The sequence below is a fragment of the Brienomyrus brachyistius genome, chromosome 8 (genome assembly GCF_023856365.1).
Source record: "Brienomyrus brachyistius isolate T26 chromosome 8, BBRACH_0.4, whole genome shotgun sequence".
In the NCBI taxonomy this organism is placed as follows: domain Eukaryota; kingdom Metazoa; phylum Chordata; class Actinopteri; order Osteoglossiformes; family Mormyridae; genus Brienomyrus; species Brienomyrus brachyistius.
This window is the reverse complement of record NC_064540.1, coordinates 26,489,787-26,507,619: the sequence shown is the minus strand read 5'-3', so window position 1 is coordinate 26,507,619 and position 17,833 is coordinate 26,489,787. Positions and strand designations below refer to the sequence as shown.

Genomic DNA, 17,833 nt, shown 5'->3' with positions numbered 1-17,833 from the left:
TGGGCCCACCCAGCAACTGAAGGTGGACAGGACAAAGGGACAAACCAGACAGGTGACGGTCCAAGCTTACAGGACTGCACTTGTGACCATGCTCTCCCCTCTGCGACAGAGAGAGCTGTCCAGGTCCACTCCCCTCTTGCTTTTGAGGTTTCAGACTGTAGTGGAACCAGGAGAACATGAGGTCTGGCACAATGGGAGCACCTACCCAAACATGAGTCAGGACTGAGAGAGGTGCTCTGGGGGTCCAGAATTGGTCACAGAGTCGGGCTCCAGAGAGAGCAATGAGGCGGGAGATCATTAGTCTTTCAGGCCCCATCTGCTCTCAAGCCCCTACGTCATTTCCGTTCGGGCCGAGAGCGCGTGTCCTCTGTCAGGCCCCATCCGCTCTCAAGCCCCTACGTCATTTCCGTTCGAACGACAAAATTGTCTGTCGCGATAGATTAAGACTTACTGACTGCCGCTATAGAATCCATCTTGTCGTGGTATGTATGGCTTAACAGTTTAAAAATTAATCATCACATCGAAATAGGCATGTGTCGAACTCTCCTTACTAGAGGCAACTCGTGTTTACCTTAAAAAGTCCTAATACTAGTGCTCGGTCACATAATAAAGTCAGCCAAAGTCAAGGTAAACTTTATTGTCATCTCAGCTACTGTATATACAAATAGAGAGATTAGACGACGTGCCTCCAGCTTTACACAGTACAAGAAAAAGCACTTAAAATCTACATATAAATAATATATATATATATATATATATATATATATATATATATATATATATATATATATATATATATATATATATATATATAAACGCAAATTTTAACCTAAAGATAAAGAATAACAAGACGAGTAAAAATAAATATAAATATAAGTTTGTGCAACTGAGTTACATGTGTTTCGGGTATTACGCCAATCAGGTGGAGAGTTTATAATTAGTTTCAGTATTCCAGCAGTAGAGTTCAATATCATAATGTTATTAAAATGATGTTATTACTTCACACATATCTTGAATAAAACAAAAAAGTTTTGTTAATAACCAATAACACACAAATTATTCTAAATATTTTATTAGATTATGACTTTACATTTAAATGCTGACTATTATTAAAGTACAATATTTCATGGCATAAATATGGCACAAGAAAATAATTATTAAAAGTACATATTAGCTATAGTCTGATGTCTCACAATAATAACACATACAGTAGCACTATATGTATTTACACTCATATGTACAATGCTATTGATCAGGTTTGAGACGTTAAATGGAAATTACGTATTGGGGTTTGGGAAGATTGATTCTGTCGTTTTAGTGGAAATGACATAGGGGCTTGAGAGTGGAGGGAGCCTGACAGAGGATGCACACTCTCAGGCCCCTCCTGCAGCCAGACCCTTCATCGCTTTGAGACACACTTCAAGATGGCGACAGGTCTCAGGAATGTTCTAATGAAAGCTGAGTGATGAGGAGGAGTGTATAGAGACTGGTTTCGGGATTGGGCCTCGCACTCGCTGTTTTGTGCCTCCTACTGAAGTGGCTCCCTAGGCAATTGCCTATGTCGCCTATAGAGTGGACCAGCCCTGCCTCACAATGACAGACAGTAACAAAAATCAGTGATGATGGTGGATGATGTCACTTTGTTTAATTGTGTCTTAGGAAGGGCCATTGTTACTAAAGATACATTATATATCTTTTTGTTTCTGATTTAATTAAATGTCCGCCCTTGAATACTATTGTGATATGTTTTGGGACAATTCATTAATTGCTGCTTAATTGTCAATTAAGAGATATAAATTATTGAATGCTTGCATGTGATTTTCACCTGTGGGGATCAGAAGGGGGTATTTAAAAGCAGGGGAGATGGTGAAACGAGGAAGTGCAGCTTTGTGGTTTATCGGGGGCAGTAAGACTTCTGGAGATGAAGCTAGCTTGTTTGGGGGTAGTTGGCGTTGAAGTTCAGATCCTTTTTAGTGTAACCTGCACCTCCTTGAAAATGGGGGAAATGTTAAAACTCCCAGAAGTAATAAGCTATTTAGTGATATTTTACCTTATTGGGATCTCCCCTAATGATCTAGATCCCCTGAGAAGGGTTTTATTTGTCAGAGGTAGGGGGATCATTTTAAATATTAGTGTCTGAGGTAGCCTTATGTCTGTGCCGCTCTAATGTGGGGGGTGACAGACTGGGGGGGGTGTCCCTTATTTATCGTGTAAGATTCTATTGTCGTATGTAGTGGTGTTTCTTTAAACTGAAGTGCACTTATTTGTATTTGGAATTTATCGCGTGTGTGGCGTTCTGCCCAATGCCGTTACTACCCCCCAGCTCGATTGTGCGCTGTACGGTGGAATCTTTGAATGTAAAGGAAGTAAAAGGAATTGATTCGTTTTATCCGCTTATCGGCTGTAATGACTTGCCTTAAGTTACAAAATTATTATACTATATTTCCCATAGTATCCTTTTTTTCTCGGGGATTCAGATAATAAAGTAAAACAAAGTAGATATTTAAGACTTAAACTTCTAGGCCTACGTAAAAACTTAATAACCAACCGTAAGCTGCATTTCAATGCGACAACTGGCGGTTCGTACCGCTAGCGCTGTACTAATTATATCAAGGATCCGCTCTGAACTCGCTTAGACTTTCCGGCGGCGTCGCCTCTATCGTTATAACTGAATGAATTCAGGATGAAATCATCTTATCGGATTTTTATTTTCTTACCAGGTAAGTATACATGCTTCGTTAATGATTTACACGGCTCATTAAATTAAAATATTACTAGATTAAAATATCTAGTAGAATTCGATATGTTGTAACTGGTGTCACATCTTTACGGTTTAATTTGTATTTGAAATTCGAATGACTATTTAAGATGTTTCTAACACATGAAACCCAAGTGTGTTTCTCTTTACTTTTAATTAACGGAGGGCTGCCGTTTGTACTGGCGTTGAAGATCAATGAAGTGCGGGGATATGTAGGAGGAGAAGTGGACATCGACTGTCCGTATCCGTCTGATTACATATATGTTGCGAAGTACTGGTGTCGCCGTCCCTGTGAAAATGTAAAAGATGTTCTTATTAAATCTGAGAAGTCGGACATCGTCATTTCCAAAGGAAGATTTTTCTCTGTACAACAATCCTAGCGGACGGTCATTCAGGGTCACCATAAAAAAGCTGACTCTGAAGGATGCTGGGATTTACTACTGTGGAATAGAAAAATGGTGGAAAGACAAATACACAGAAGTTCATGTCAGTGTCAGTAACGGTATGTAATCTTTAAATCATCTGGTATCTTACATTTGTATTTGCTTGATTTAATGTAACTGTTATGATGTAGCTCTTATTATCTGCACCATATGTGCTGAACAGCTTTACTGTATTTGTCTAAACTCAGCTTCTCCAGCTTCTACTGTTCCCCAAACTGACCCAACAACGAGGCTGTTAACTCTGCTGGACCGATCCATGCTGGCCACACAGCGCCATGTCACACAGCTCTCCACAGGTGTGCTACGTGGCCCTGGTGGGTTAGGGCCAGATTTCTTTTGTCTGATTTAAGTGAACAGCGTGTTCAGATATCCTGGCTTAGACAGAACAGGTTGCTAGCCTTCCGAGTTTTTTATAACTTCCTTTAAACCCTTTTTGTGTGTCTTAAGATCCTACTGCTACCATCGTGATTAACCTACAGAACAGTACTGTGGAGAAAGCCAACCATTCCACAGGCCATCTGTCCATGGGTGAGTAGGGTCTTTACCACATTTCCAGTTCGTTTGTAGTACTTCTCCCATTAGTGTTCCTTGCCTGAATGATGCCTGTTTAGGTTTTTGGTGGGCTGGTGGTGTTTCATTTTTGTTACCCTTTTTCTTCCTGTACTGCCAGTTACTTCCGTCAAGAATGTTTTAATACTGTAACTGTTCAGATAGTTGCCAAACAACCAGGGCTGGGCTAGGAATACAACTTAGCCCTGAACCTTGGGGTTTCTCACAGCCCCAAAATTTCTGGCGCCAGAATCCTCTCTACAGGTGTCAGACATGAGTATGGTATTTGTGTCAATAATCAATGCTGCATTTTTTCCATATAAAAATAAAACACTAACAGTATCTGTCATGCCCGGCTCGTCCGCTCCTCGTGTGTGCCACGCCCCCTGCCTTCCCACGTGTATTTCCCTGATTGTACCTTGCTGTATCTGATTACTTTGATTAGTCTTGTCTGGTTTTAAGTCCTGGTCTTACCTGTTAGCGGGGTCCGTCATTGATGTCAGTAGCCGTCCTATGTTCCCTGTCCCGGATCTCCCAAATAAACCCCGGGTTTGCCTTGAATTCGCCTTGTCTGCCTGTTCCTGTCGGGCGACCCGCACGATCGCTGCGTCGTCAGCCTGCGATCGTGACAGTATCAAGATAGGCTTGCTGAATTAATTCTTTTAAATACAGGATAATAAGTTTATCCTCACTCATTGTTTATCAAAGCCCTGACTGAATCCCTTATGTGTAATACACAGTACCCACATACTGTACGATTTAAATTGTGTATTTATTCCTCAAGGTTTTCAAATTAATTACTTGTGATAATGTGCAAATTTGCATTTAAAAATAAGTTAAACAAGACCTTTGCTGTCTAAGTCACTGGGACATCATTGAAGCAGGTTTGCTAACTCTGCAGTGGGCTGTCTTTTGCAAACAGGTTCCGGAGGCAGAGTTTAGCTGAGCTAGAAGAACTGCACTGTTACTGAGAGGTAGTGGGGCCCCTGAGGTTCCTGGTTTATGCACTGAGATTTCAGTGAAACATGCATCTATTTACCTCAGTGAAATTGCTATAATGCCAGTATTTTACTTAAAATGAAAGTCCTAGCAACTAAATCATATGCCATGTTTTAATTTATAGTCATTTTGAGCTTGTCTGGTGTGACCACTTCCTGTGGTTTAAGCTGTACAATGCATTAATATGCCTTCTTCCTTTCTAGCTGTTGATATAAAATAGCATTGAGGCTGAAGTAACTGCCCCTGTGTTAATGACAGAATGTGAGTCTCTTATCCTTAGTATGGTTTGCTGGGGCAAAACATAATCTAATTAAACCAAACCTGACATTTTCTAAACAGGCACACTTGGCAGTGGCAGAATTTAGCTTGGATCAACCTTTGGGCTGCTGATGTTCTTCCTGCTGGTGTTACTGACTTATCTTTCAAAACGATTAATGTCAAAGTCACAAGGTATGTTTCCAATTGTGATCATTTATACAACATCAATTCTAAATAGAATTCATACACTTAATAGCTTACTATTAGCTATTTGCTTAATGTGGCTTTAGTGGCACTTTGTTGTGGTTTTTTTACTTTAATACTTTATTTATTTGTAGAATCAAATCCTTTGGATTTAGCTGTCCCTGTTCATAATGTAGAGGTAAATCTTTTTTATAATATTTGATTTTTGGGGATATGTCGGTTTAATGTGAAATGAATTCCCTTTCAATATGTTTGAATAATTGAGTGTCACACTGGAACCATCCTTTATTTCCAGATGACTAACTAGCCACTGGTTAACATCCTGAGCTGGTTTGAGGCTCTAAACCCTAATCCACACTTGTCTCTTCTCATACCCTGCCTACTCACACATTCTTAGTAACCTGTAAATGCCACCCACCCACAGTCTAAGATTCCTTAACTTGGCTACTCCTATCCTTTGTTAATCATATTCTTGAATTTAAAATGCCTGAGATACTCCTGTTCAATGCCCCTCTTCCCACGCTAACAGTCACACTCTATCATCCAGGATGGAGCGGACCTTGGCCATTTGTATGATTTGACATTTGTATTGTACAACCTGGCTGATCTTCCCCAGAAGGATTCTACTGAAATCTACAACATGCTTTTATTCGCCAGTTCTCACCTAGAAATAACAAACTCTCTCTACTCTCTGGCCGATTCCAGACTGGCTGCAGCAAATTAACCATTTTCAGGCCGCATGTGTGAGCTGCTGAATATGTGTAGTATTCTGTCTGTCTTCTGTCTGCTCTGTGTGCCTTGGGGTAGCGTGTGCATGTGTACACACAACCACTAGAGGGCACTCTATCCTAAAATCATAAACCTGGCAGAAAACTGGTTTGACCAATCCAGTTATCTTTCATAACTTGATGTTTGATACCCTGAATAAACACTATTTTAGATGTTGTCTGCAGTCTTTGTGTTTCTTATTCCAATGCCAGATTTAGAAAATATAGCTGCCAACAAGCTAATCCAGGTCACATTTGAGGAGGCCTAGTCCACCACAGGCCAAAGAACATTGCTATGTATCGTAACTGACAGGATGTCTGAGATCTTCTGTGCGGCGGCTCCTCCTTTCTTTTTGAAACTTTTGAGGAGCTGGGTGGAGAAACGATCAAGCTGACCCATGAATTTGGACACCAAAGGAATTGTAATCCTGCTGAATTCCGCAGATACCTGGTACAATTTCCAAACAAAACAGAGAGAGAGACAAATCGGGGTGCTTCGTAAATTTGACAGAACATAATCATACACTTCCTTTACCAGCACTCACAGATAACACACATTTACGATAAATGAACAAACCTGAATTACATCTAAAGTACTTCAAATCATAGTTTAGAATTATAACATCCAAGCAAGCTGACATGACATTAAAGACAAATACCTCTTGCTCAGTAAAGAGTGCTGGCCATCTGTTCTTGAATTCAGCAATGAAAGGTGAATCTTCTACCACCTCGTGCCTCCGTAGAGCAAACGTTCTGTCCATCAGCCCCTTGATAAACTGCTGTACAAGAACAAAACAATCGGTTAAAATGGAGAAACCATTCCTTACTAGCAATTTAATGTCATTTACAACTTTATTTTGGGTGATGTAAAAGTTCAACAAGTATAAAATTTCACGTAAATGCATAAAAAAATGTGTCTAACTATAATGTGAAAGACACGAGTCATATGCCAATTTTGTGACAATACTATACACAAGGTATTACACGTGAGTAATGATTCAAATATTGTCACAGCATCAATATAAATGCATAAACGTGAAAATGTCACCTGTCTGTTTACATAGAGGAAAACGCGTTGTTTTGCAGTGTAATTCTCCGTCTCTGATTCTCATAAAACTGCGCCGATTTAAATTAGCTGACGAGTGACCGTTGTGCTTCGTTCCTTCTTGTGGTGCTTTCCAACTGCGCATGTGCAGATTTTACTCCACCTACTGACCAATATGCGGTACTGCAGAAGCAACACAACTCTGTTTCATTCATTTTAATTAACTGAGCTGTGTAAATTTGAAGAATTACATCTTTTAATTCTGTCAACACAACTCTTTTAATTTTAATAGACAAACGAAATTTAATTAATTTAAACATAATTACATTCTTTGGACCAAGAAATGCCATGTTTCATTTTTTTGAGTGTGGGCGTCCCCATGTTTGCTTGTTGGAAAACCAGACGGTACTTATCGATTCTGTACCGATTATTGCAAGCTGAACATGGTGACTAAACCCGACTCTTTTCCACTTCCCAGAATAGATGACTGTATAGATCTGGTTGGGTCAGCTCACTATGTCAGTAAATTTGACCTCCTGAAGGGGTATTATCAGGTTCCTTTAACATGTAGGGCTCAGGAGATCAGCTTTTCTGACACCCTCTGGCCTGTATTCCTACATGGTTATGAGCTTTGGGCTTAGGACATGTCTACATTCCAGAGACTCATGAATCAGGTTATTTCAGGTCTGAATGGATGTGCTGTCTATTTGGATGATTGTATTGTAGTAGCTGATACCTGGGAACAACATATACAGTGGGGCAAAAAAGTATTTGGTCAGCCACCGATTGTGCAAGTTCTCCCACTGAAAATGATGGCAGAGGTCAGTAATTTTCATCATAGGTACACTTCAACTGTGAGAGACAGAATGTGAAAAAAAAATCCATGAATTCACATGGTAGGATTTTTAAAGAATTTATTTGTAAATTAGGGTGGAAAATAAGTATTTGGTCAATTCAAACAAGGAAAATCTCTGGCTCTCACAGACCTGTAACGTCTTCTTTAAGAAGCTTTTCTGTCCTCCACTCGTTACCTGTCTTAATGGCACCTGTTCAAACTCATTATCTGTATAAAAGACACCTGTCCACAGCCTCAAACAGTCAGACTCCAAACTCCACTATGGCCAAGACCAAAGAGCTTTCGAAGGACACCAGGAAAAGAATTGTAGACCTGCACCAGACTGGGAAGAGTGAATCTACAATAGGCAAGCAGCTTGGTGTGAAAAAATCAACTGTGGGAGCAATTATCAGAAAATGGAAGACATACAAGACCACTGATAATCTCCCTCGATCTGGGGCTCCACGCAAGATCTCATCCCGTGGGGTCAAAATGATCATGAGAACGGTGAGCAAAAATCCCAGAACCACACGGGGGGACCTGGTGAATGACCTGCAGAGAGCTGGGACCAAAGTAACAAAGGTCACCATCAGTAACACACTACAACGGCAGGGAATCAAATCCTGCAGTGCCAGACGTGTTCCGCTGCTGAAGCCAGTGCATGTCCAGGCCCGTCTGAAGTTTGCCAGAGAGCACATGGATGATACAGCAGAGGATTGGGAGAATGTCATGTGGTCAGATGAAACCAAAGTAGAACTTTTTGGTCTAAACTCAACTCGTCGTGTTTGGAGGAAGAAGAATACTGAGTTGCATCCCAAGAACACCATACCTACTGTGAAGCATGGGGGGGGAAACATCATGCTTTGGGGCTGTTTTTCTGCTAAGGGGACAGGACGACTGATCCGTGTTAAGGAAAGAATGAATGGGGCCATGTATCGTGAGATCTTGAGCCAAAACCTCCTTCCATCAGTGAGAGCTTTGAAGATGAAACGTGGCTGGGTCTTCCAACATGACAATGATCCCAAACACACTGCCCGGGCAACAAAGGAGTGGCTCCGTAAGAAGCATTTGAAAGTCCTGGAGTGGCCTAGCCAGTCTCCAGACCTCAACCCCATAGAAAATCTGTGGAGGGAGTTGAAAGTCCGTGTTGCTCGGCGACAGCCCCAAAACATCACTGCTCTCGAGAAGATCTGCATGGAGGAATGGGCCAAAATACCAGCTACTGTGTGTGCAAACCTGGTAAAGACCTATAGTAATCGTTTGACCTCTGTTATTGCCAACAAAGGTTATGTTACAAAGTATTGAGTTGAATTTTTGTTATTGACCAAATACTTATTTTCCTCCCTAATTTACAAATAAATTCTTTAAAAATCCTACCATGTGAATTCATGGATTATTTTTTCACATTCTGTCTCTCACAGTTGAAGTGTACCTATGATGAAAATTACTGACCTCTGCCATCATTTTCAGTGGGAGAACTTGCACAATCGGTGGCTGACCAAATACTTTTTTGCCCCACTGTAAGTAGGATACAGGCTTTGTTTACTCGACTATTGGAGGCCAAGCTGATTTGGCTAAGTGCGAGTTTGCACAGGCTACAGTAGTCTATCTGGGGAAGGTGGTGGGACAGGGGCAGGTGAGGTCTGTGCGTGCGACAGTGCTGTCCATTGATGCTTTTCCTCCTCCTAGCACCAAAAAAGAGTTGAGACGTTTTTTAGGAATGGTAGGTTATTACAGGGGATTTGTGGCTCCTCTAACTGACCTGTTGAAGGAGAATGCTAAATTCACCTGGTCTCCTGCTTGTCAACAAGCTTTTGATCAGGTGAAGATGTTGCTGAGCCTTTCCAGCTACAGGTGGATGCAAGCCATGTTGGAGCAGGGGCTGTGCTTTTGCAGGAGGATGACCAGGGTGTGGACAAGCCGGTCAGTTATTTTTCATGAAAATTTAATAAACACCAGTTTAGGTATTCCACCATTGAAAAGGAGGCACTGGCGTTGGTTTGGGCTCTGCAGCATTTTGATGTCTATGTTGGTGGGGGTTTGCATCCGGTGGTGGTGCATTCAGATCATAACCCTCTTACCTTTTTACATTCTCTGCAGAGCCCAAACCAGCGCCTGATGCGGTGGGCTTTATTTTTGCAGCCATATGCTTTGGTTATACGTCACATCTGTGGTGTAGACAATGTAATGGCGGACACCTCCACCCCAGCACCCCGCCTGTTGAAGTGTAGGTTTGCCTCTCGTCTCACTCTCCTGTTTGTCTCCCAGGTTCTGTCCTTCTTAGATTGCTTTCCAGGTGCCGGGATTGCTGGAGTTCAGGACATTGGGAAGGTGGCCGGGGAGGTGTGGGGGTGATGTATGGCCTGGATATTTTTCTAGTTTTTTTTTTTTTGGATTTTGTAGTAGGCTCAAGTTTGATTTCATGTGTAATGTTGATTTTGTCCCACTTGTGGGTCTCTGTTTTAAGGGGGAGGGTGTGACGACCCTGCCGGTCTGTCGGCCCCACCCACTTCCTACCTGTGGTCTTGTCCCTGTTTTTTTAGTAGGCGATCAGGCGCAGGTATGTTGTGTGAAGCCTTAATTGGGAGCATTATGAAGAGACCTGGGTCTTCTGGGGAAGGGGCCCCCTACTTTCCTCCTCTGGTTTTGTTTTGGTTACGTTCTTTAAATAAATATTTTAATTGATTATTTGGTTGCGTGTGGTTTCCTTTAATGTTGCTCTGCAGTTGAGCCAGGCGGTCGTAACAGTAGATTTTGAACTGCCAAGATTGCCTGTCATAATCAAAAAGACTCAATGTCAAATAGAAGTGTATAGTACTGAAGAACAGCTAAACACATAATGCATCTGCTTTTCCAAAGAAATATAGCAAGGCATGATAGAACCCCCCCCCCCCCCCAAAAGGCGTGCACTCTGTCGCCTGGAGGGACAAAAACAGGACCAGAGAATACATAGGGACCAGAAAGGAACAAGGCTGGAGCAAACGGACGAGGAGCAAACACAGAGGGCAAGGAAGCAAAGGATGGGTGGAAGCAGGGAGCCGAAGGGAATCCTGGCAGGCAGAAGGCGGGAGCCGCAGAGGCAGCAGGTGTCTGCGAGGCAGGAGCCGGAGGGGACGTGAAAGGAGGCGAGAAGGGTGCAGAAGTCACAGCAGGCGAAGGCACTGCCATAGCCGGCGAAGGTGCAGGCGACAGATGAATCGGAGCAGGGGGACCTGCTGGGGACCGGCGAGGCGTCGGAGGGGGGACCACAGCCGCTGGGCGACGCAGTTGCAGGGGGACCCGTAGGTGATCGCAGAGCAGGAGCCAGGGGAACCGCAGGTGACTGCCAAACCATAGCCAGGCAGACCGAAGGTGAGCCAGGTGGCAGGGCAGGAGGGACGTGACCCCTGCGCAGGTGTCCTCTCCCTCTTCGGATATCAAGAGATGAGGTCCTGGCCAGGATCTGCCACACTGGGGTGGTGGCTGGGGTGACCCACCAGAGGGGTTCAGTGGGGCAATCAGGGAAATCCCTGACGGGTCCCACTTGAGTTCCTCCACCAACTCCCCTAAGGAGGGAGGAGTGGTGGGCTGACAATCAGGGACTTCCTCAGGGCCAGAGGCTGCAGTCATGAGAGCTGGGGGCACAGGAGCAGAGTCAGGGGGGATTAGGGACCTGCTCAGGGATGGGGAACAGGAACCACGGGGGCTGGAGCATCAACCACGGAGGCTGGAGAAGCAGCAACCTTGGGTGCAGGCGAAGCAGCAGGCAGACGGGCCTCGGGTTGAGAATCGGAGGGGCTCCTCCCAACTCGCTGCAGGGGGAACAATGGAGAAAAAGACGGATCCCCGGAATATTTCCGACTTGTCCTCTCGTTTGCGTTTTTTCCGCCGTTTCTTCCTGCGGGCAGCTTTTCCGGGAGGCAGGGACACTTCTGGCAGTTCTGCCAGCAGTCCAAATGGCAATCCACCGTCCAGCGTGACTTGTTTCATCATTGCCTCTGCGACTCCGCTTCTCTACCGGGTCAGGTTCTGCAGTACCTCTTCAGCTAGGTGTGGGTCGTTACCCGGAGAGATCTCTTCCAACATCCCTAGTCCGATCAGCAATGGCGCGAGCCGCGGGGTCTTTCTGGACTTCAGGCTGTTGAAGCCAGTAACGTACCTCGTCCGGGACCAGCGGACCTCGTCCGTTATAGACGATATTCCGTTATAAGGGAGTCCACTATAACGGGATTATACTGTGATACAACACTGAGACCCAGAACTAAACGGCAGATGGCAGCAACACTGTAAAGCTATGAAATTGTTCATGATGAAGCAACCCGCAAACTGGTAATATATATCCGGGACTGAGTTGTTCTAGAAGTACCAATTTTGCTATATCTTTTGATGTATTTTATGTGTGCCTTTGTTGTCAAAATTACCTTATGTGGCACTCTCGATACCCAAAATGTCTTTGTCAAAGAAGAGAAAAATGGACAGTGAGTGCAGTTTTCCAAGAAAAATTGACCAATTCCTCTTTATTCACAGAGCTGAATGGAATACCTGCGTGCCTGGTGTGTTTGAAGCAAGTTTCAGTGCACTACACTGGTGTGAAAGTGTAAATTTAAAATAACTTCTAGAGCATGACAAGTTGTTTTAATCATAAAGTGTATTACCATTCTCCATTTTCAGATACCTGTAACTATGTTTTGTGTCTTTGTAGATCGACTATGATCTGAGGCATAATGTTGTTTAAATTGCATTTATTTTTCTTATGAAATTTCAGGCAGTTCATGTTGTTTTGTAAAAGGATGGTTAATTAAATTTAAACATTTTCTTACTTGTACTTTCGCTTATTTGTAGTTATTTACAATAAAACAAGCGGAAATCTATAGAGTTTTTATGTGCAGGTTGTTATGCTATTATTTTGCTGGTGCGGCCCAGATGAGATCAAATTGTGCTGTATGTGGTCCGTGAACTAAAATGAGTTTGACACCCCTGGTCTAGATCCCCTGAGGGGGGTCTTATTTGTCAGAGGTAGGGGAATGATTTTAAATATTTATTCATGTGTGCTTCTCTGAGCTAGCCTTACATCCGAGCCGCTCTAATGTGGGGATGACAGACAGGACGGTGTGCCTTATCGTGGGGCGGTGTGCTCTAGTGTAAGATCCATATTGTCGTGTGTAGTGGTGTTTTTTTTAACTGAAGTGCACTTATTTGTATCTGGCATTTATCGCGTGTGTGGCGTTCTGCCTAGTACCGTTACTAGCCCCCGGCTGCATTGTGCGCTGTACGGTGGGACCTTTGAATGTGAAGGAAATAAAAGGAATTGATTCTTTGTATCCTTTTTATCAGCTACGACTGCTTGCCTTAAGTTTCACAATAAATAGAAGCGTTGCTGTAGCTCAAATTATGGGTTAATTATAGTATTTCCGATATGGAGTTTCAAATAATTAGTAAAATAAAACAAAGTAGACATTTAAAACTTCTAGATTTCTAGGCCTACGTGAAAACTTAACCTACCGTAAGCTGCATTTCAATGCGGAAACTGACGCCTCGTACTGTCAGCGCTGTACTAATTATATCAAACGAAAGGATCCGCTCTGAACTCGCTTAGACTTTTCAGCGGCGTCGCTTCTATCGTTACGATCGAGTTAATTCAGGATGAAATCATTTTATCGGATTTTTATTTTCTTGCCAGATAAGTATACGTTGTTTCCTTAATGATTTACACGGCTCATTAGTTTAAAACGTTAAAATATCTACTAGAATTCGATATGTTGTAACTGGTGTCACATCTTTACGGTTTAATTTGTATTTGAAATTCGAATGACTATTTAAAATGCCTCTAACACATGAAACCCAAGTGTGTTTCTCTTTACTTTTAATTAACGGAGGGCTGCCGTTTGCACTGGCGTTGAAGATCAATGAAGTGCGGGGATATGTAGGAGGACAAGTGTACATCGACTGTCCGTATCCGTCTGATTACATATATGTTGCGAAGTACTGGTGTCGCCGTCCCTGTAAAAATGTAAAAGATGTTCTTATTAAATCTGAGAAGTCGGACATCGTCATTTCCAAAGGAAGATTTTCTCTGTACAACAATCCTAGCGGACGGTCATTCAGGGTCACCATAAAAAAGCTGACTCTGAAGGATGCTGGGATTTACTACTGTGGAATAGAAAAATGGTGGAAAGACAAATACACAGAAGTTCATGTCAGTGTCAGTAACGGTATGTAATCTTTAAATCATCTGGTATCTTACATTTGTATTTGCTTGATTTAATGTAACTGTTATGATGTAGCTCTTATTATCTGCACCATATGTGCTGAACAGCTTTACTGTATTTGTCTAAACTCAGCTTCTCCAGCTTCTACTGTTCCCCAAACTGACCCAGCAACGAGGCTGTTAACTCTGCTGGACCGATCCATGCTGGCCACACAGCGCCATGTCACACAGCTCTCCACAGGTGTGCTACGTGGCCCTGGTGGGTTAGGGCCAGATTTCTTTTGTCTGATTTAAGTGAACAGCGTGTTCAGATATCCTGGCTTAGACAGAACAGGTTGCTAGCCTTCCGAGTTTTTATAACTTCCTTTAAACCCTTTTTGTGTGTCTTAAGATCCTACTGCTACCATCGTGATTAACCTACAGAACGTTACTGTGGAGAAAGCCAACCATTCCACAGGCCATCTGTCCATGGGTGAGTAGGGGCTTTACCACATTTCCAGTTCGTTTGTAGTACTTCTCCCATTAGTGTTCCTTGCCTGAATGATGCCTGTTTAGGTTTTTGGTGGGCTGGTGGTGTTTCATTTTTGTTACCCTTTTTCTTCCTGTACTGCCAGTTACCTCCGTCAAGAATGTTTTAATACTGTAACTGTTCAGATAGTTGCCAAACAATGAAGTGACAATGTAGTCATATTGCTTGGCCCAGGGCTGGGCTAGGAATACAATTTAGCCCTGAACCTTGGGGTTTCCCACAGCCCCAAAATTTTGCTGAGTGGGATGAGGGGGGGGGGGGTCCTCCACAATAAATTTTACCTTGCTGAAGGGAAAAGGCTCGGTATGCCAGACGAGCAGTCGCCCAGCCCTGACTTGGCAGCAGAAGCCTCTCTACACGTGTCAGACATGAGTATGGTATTTGTGTCAGTAATCAATGCTTTCTTTTTTCACACTATTAAGCATTTTTTTCTGTAGAAAAATAAAACACTAACAAAAGTATGAAGATAGGCTTGCTGAATTAATTCTTTTAAATACAGGATAATAAGTTTATCCTCACTCATTGTCCGTTTATCAAAGCCCTGACTGAATCCCTTATGTGTAATACACAGTACCCACATACTGTACGATTAAATTGTGTTGTTTTATTCCTCAATGTTTTCAAATTAATTACTTGTGATAATGTGCAAATTTGCGTTTAAAAATAAGTTAAACAAGACCTTTGCAGTCTAAGTCACTGGGACATCATTGAAGACCATTGAAGCAGGTTTGCTAACTCTGCAGTGTGCTGTCTTTTGCAAATGGATTCTGGAGGCAGAGTTTAGCTGAGCTAGCAGAACTGCGCTGTTACTGAGAGGTAGTGGGGCCCCTGAGGGTCCTGGTTTATGCACTGAGATTTCAGTGAAACGTGCATCTATTTACCTCAGTGAAATTGCTATAATGCCAGTATTTTACTTAAAATGAAAGTCCTAGCAACTAAATCATATGCCATGTTGTTTTAATTTATAGTCATTTTGAGCTTGTCTGGTGTGACCACTTCCTGTGGTTTAAGCTGTACAATGCATTAAGATGCCTTCTTCCTTTTTAGCTGTTGATATAAAATAGCATTGAGGCTGAAGTAACTGCCCCTGTGTTAATGACAGAATGCGAGTCTCTTTTATCCTTAGTGTGGTTTGCTGGGGCAAAACATAATCTAATTAAACCAAACCTGACATTTTCTAAACAGGCACACTTGGCAGTGGCATAATTTTGCTTGGATCAACCTTTGGGCTGCTGATGTTCTTCCTGCTGGTGTTACTGACTTATCTTTCAAAACGATTAATGTCAAAGTCACAAGGTATGTTTCCAATTGTGATCATTTATACAACATCAATTCTAAAGAGAATTCATAAACGTCATAAGCTTACTATTAGCTATTTGCTTAATGTGGCTTTAGTGGCACTTTGTTGTGGTTTTTTTACTTTAATACTTTATTTATACTTTAATAATTAGTACTAACTGTTCTTCTTATATTCTAACACTGAATATGCATTTGTCATTTCAACACAAGAATGAGATACACTTATACTTTTGACCATAGGGGGAAATTTATTGAAAAAATAATGACACCAGTGGAGTTTTCTTTAGTATTAACAAACTTTTACATTTGTAGAATCAAATCCTTTGGATTCTGTCCCTGTTCATAATGTAGAGGTAATTCATTTTTATAATATTTGATTAATGGGGATATGTCGGTTTAATGTGAAATGAATTCCCTTTCAATATGTTTGAATAATTGAGTGTCACACTGGAACCATCCTTTATTTCCAGATGACTGACTAGCCGCTGGTTTGAGGCTCTAAACCCTAATCCGCACTTGTGTGTCTCTTTCTCTTCTCATTCCCTGCCTACTCACACATTCTTAGAAACCTGTAAATGCCACCCACCCACAGTCTAAGATTCCTTAACTTAGCTAATCCTATCCTGAGTTAATTATATTCTTGAATTTAAAATGCCTGAGATACTCCTGCTCAATGCCCCTCTACCCATGCTAACAGTCCCACTCTGTCATCCAGGATGGAGCGGACCTTGGCCACGTGTATGAAGAAGTTGCATTGCATGACCCTGCTGATCTTCCCCAGAAGGATTCTCCTGAAATCTTCCACATGCTTTTATTCGCCAGTTCTCACCTAGAAATGACTGAAAACCCCCTCTACTCTCTGGCCGATTCCTGACTGGCTGCAGCAAATTAACCATTTTCAGGCCGCATGTGTGAGCTGCTGAATATGTGTAGTATTCTGTCTGCTCTGTGTGCCTTGGGGTAGCGTGTGCATGTGTACACACAACCACTAGAGGGCACTCTATCCTAAAATCATAAACCTGGCAGAAAACTGGTTTGACCAATCCAGTTATCTTTCATAACTTGATGTTTGATACCCTGAATAAACACTTTATTTTAGATGTTGTCTGCAGGCCAAAGAACATTGCTATGCATCGTATGTTGGGATCGCTAGAGATTCTTCCACTGAGGATTTTATTTAGAATTTCCTCACAGTGAAAATGATTTAGCTACAGTATTATGTATGGTTCTTAAATATGTACTTGTATTATTATGCATGCTAAAGCCTTTGGATGTTTTTAAGGACCATTCTGATAATTGTAATGTCCTCTCTGCCTCTTTCACTGACTGTAAAAACATGTCACCTTCTCTCCATTTATTCTTGGAGTAAAGGAGGCTGGTGTCAGATGCATGTTGTCCAATTTCATTCTTTAAAGGACACTGGTTTGGTATATTTCCTTAGTCGCTGTCTTTGGTGGCATCTCCTGGACATTGTCATTTGAGCCTGTTAGTGTTGCAGCTTCGTGGTAGATTTTGAACTGCCAAGATTAGCCACATAATCAAAAAGACTGAATGTCAAATGGAAGTGTATAGTACTGAAGAACAGCTAAGCATTTAATGCGTCTGCTTTTCCAAAGAAATATAGTCTTTTTTTCTCTCTGGAAAAAACCTTGTAAATCTCCCAACTCTCAGCTACGCCAGGTAGAGGAAGGCATTATTGTAAATAGGTTACTGATAAGGAAAATGGTTGGCTAGATTGCCTGTACTGCTTCTGGTTCATTGAAGGAAGTGTGTGTGTGTGTTTGTGTATATATACTGCATATGTGCAAAGGTTGGCTAACTTGCCTGTGTTACCTCTGGTTTGTTGAAGGAAGTATGTATGCATGTGTGTGTGTGTTGAACCAAGTAGTAGAAGATGGATGGATGATTGTGCAAAAACAAGCACATTCTGGAAACCAAATGGAATAGCTTTGGTGTAAAT

The 17,833-nt window shown here is 42.2% G+C and overlaps 1 protein-coding gene and 1 long non-coding RNA gene across 22 annotated transcripts; one reads left to right on the top strand and one right to left on the bottom strand.

Annotated features, from left to right (window-relative positions):
• Positions 1-1,888: 1,888 nt before the first annotated feature.
• On the top strand, positions 1,889-17,336 carry LOC125747213 (CMRF35-like molecule 5). 21 transcript variants are annotated; one of them, XR_007399259.1, is made up of 9 exons: positions 1,889-2,720; positions 2,924-3,260; positions 3,390-3,497; positions 3,649-3,729; positions 4,673-4,724; positions 4,953-5,010; positions 5,089-5,199; positions 16,186-16,226; positions 16,589-17,336. XR_007399259.1 is itself a non-coding variant. In XM_049022154.1 (7 exons), exons 3-7 carry the CDS (start codon positions 14,247-14,249, stop codon positions 16,745-16,747), a joined length of 450 nt encoding a protein of 149 aa, XP_048878111.1. In that variant the 5' UTR covers positions 13,131-13,155; positions 13,714-14,049; positions 14,179-14,246; the 3' UTR covers positions 16,748-17,336. The 21 variants fall into 21 exon arrangements, 10 of the variants coding, with proteins under 10 accessions (XP_048878110.1, XP_048878106.1, XP_048878108.1 ...); XR_007399257.1 differs by lacking the exon at positions 16,186-16,226 and adding an exon at positions 5,346-5,389; XR_007399254.1 differs by lacking the exons at positions 16,186-16,226; positions 16,589-17,336 and adding exons at positions 5,346-5,389; positions 5,759-6,156.
• LOC125747216 (uncharacterized) lies at positions 2,925-7,154 on the bottom strand. Its single transcript, XR_007399265.1, has 4 exons — positions 7,027-7,154; positions 6,638-6,757; positions 4,225-6,426; positions 2,925-3,047 (listed from the first exon to the last, which is right to left on the bottom strand). It is a non-coding gene; the product is annotated as an uncharacterized LOC125747216 (long non-coding RNA).
• Positions 17,337-17,833: the final 497 nt, after the last annotated feature.

Bases quoted from the DNA above. Each gene is read 5' to 3' on its own strand.
- LOC125747213 (XM_049022144.1), top strand. From the start codon at position 13,659: ATGCCTCTAACACATGAAACCCAAGTGTGTTTCTCTTTACTTTTAATT. The intron at 14,305-14,436 runs GTGGGTTAGGGC...GTGTGTCTTAAG, and splicing joins AGGTGTGCTACGTGGCCCTG to ATCCTACTGCTACCATCGTG. The intron at 14,518-15,759 runs GTGAGTAGGGGC...TTTTCTAAACAG, and splicing joins CACAGGCCATCTGTCCATGG to GCACACTTGGCAGTGGCATA.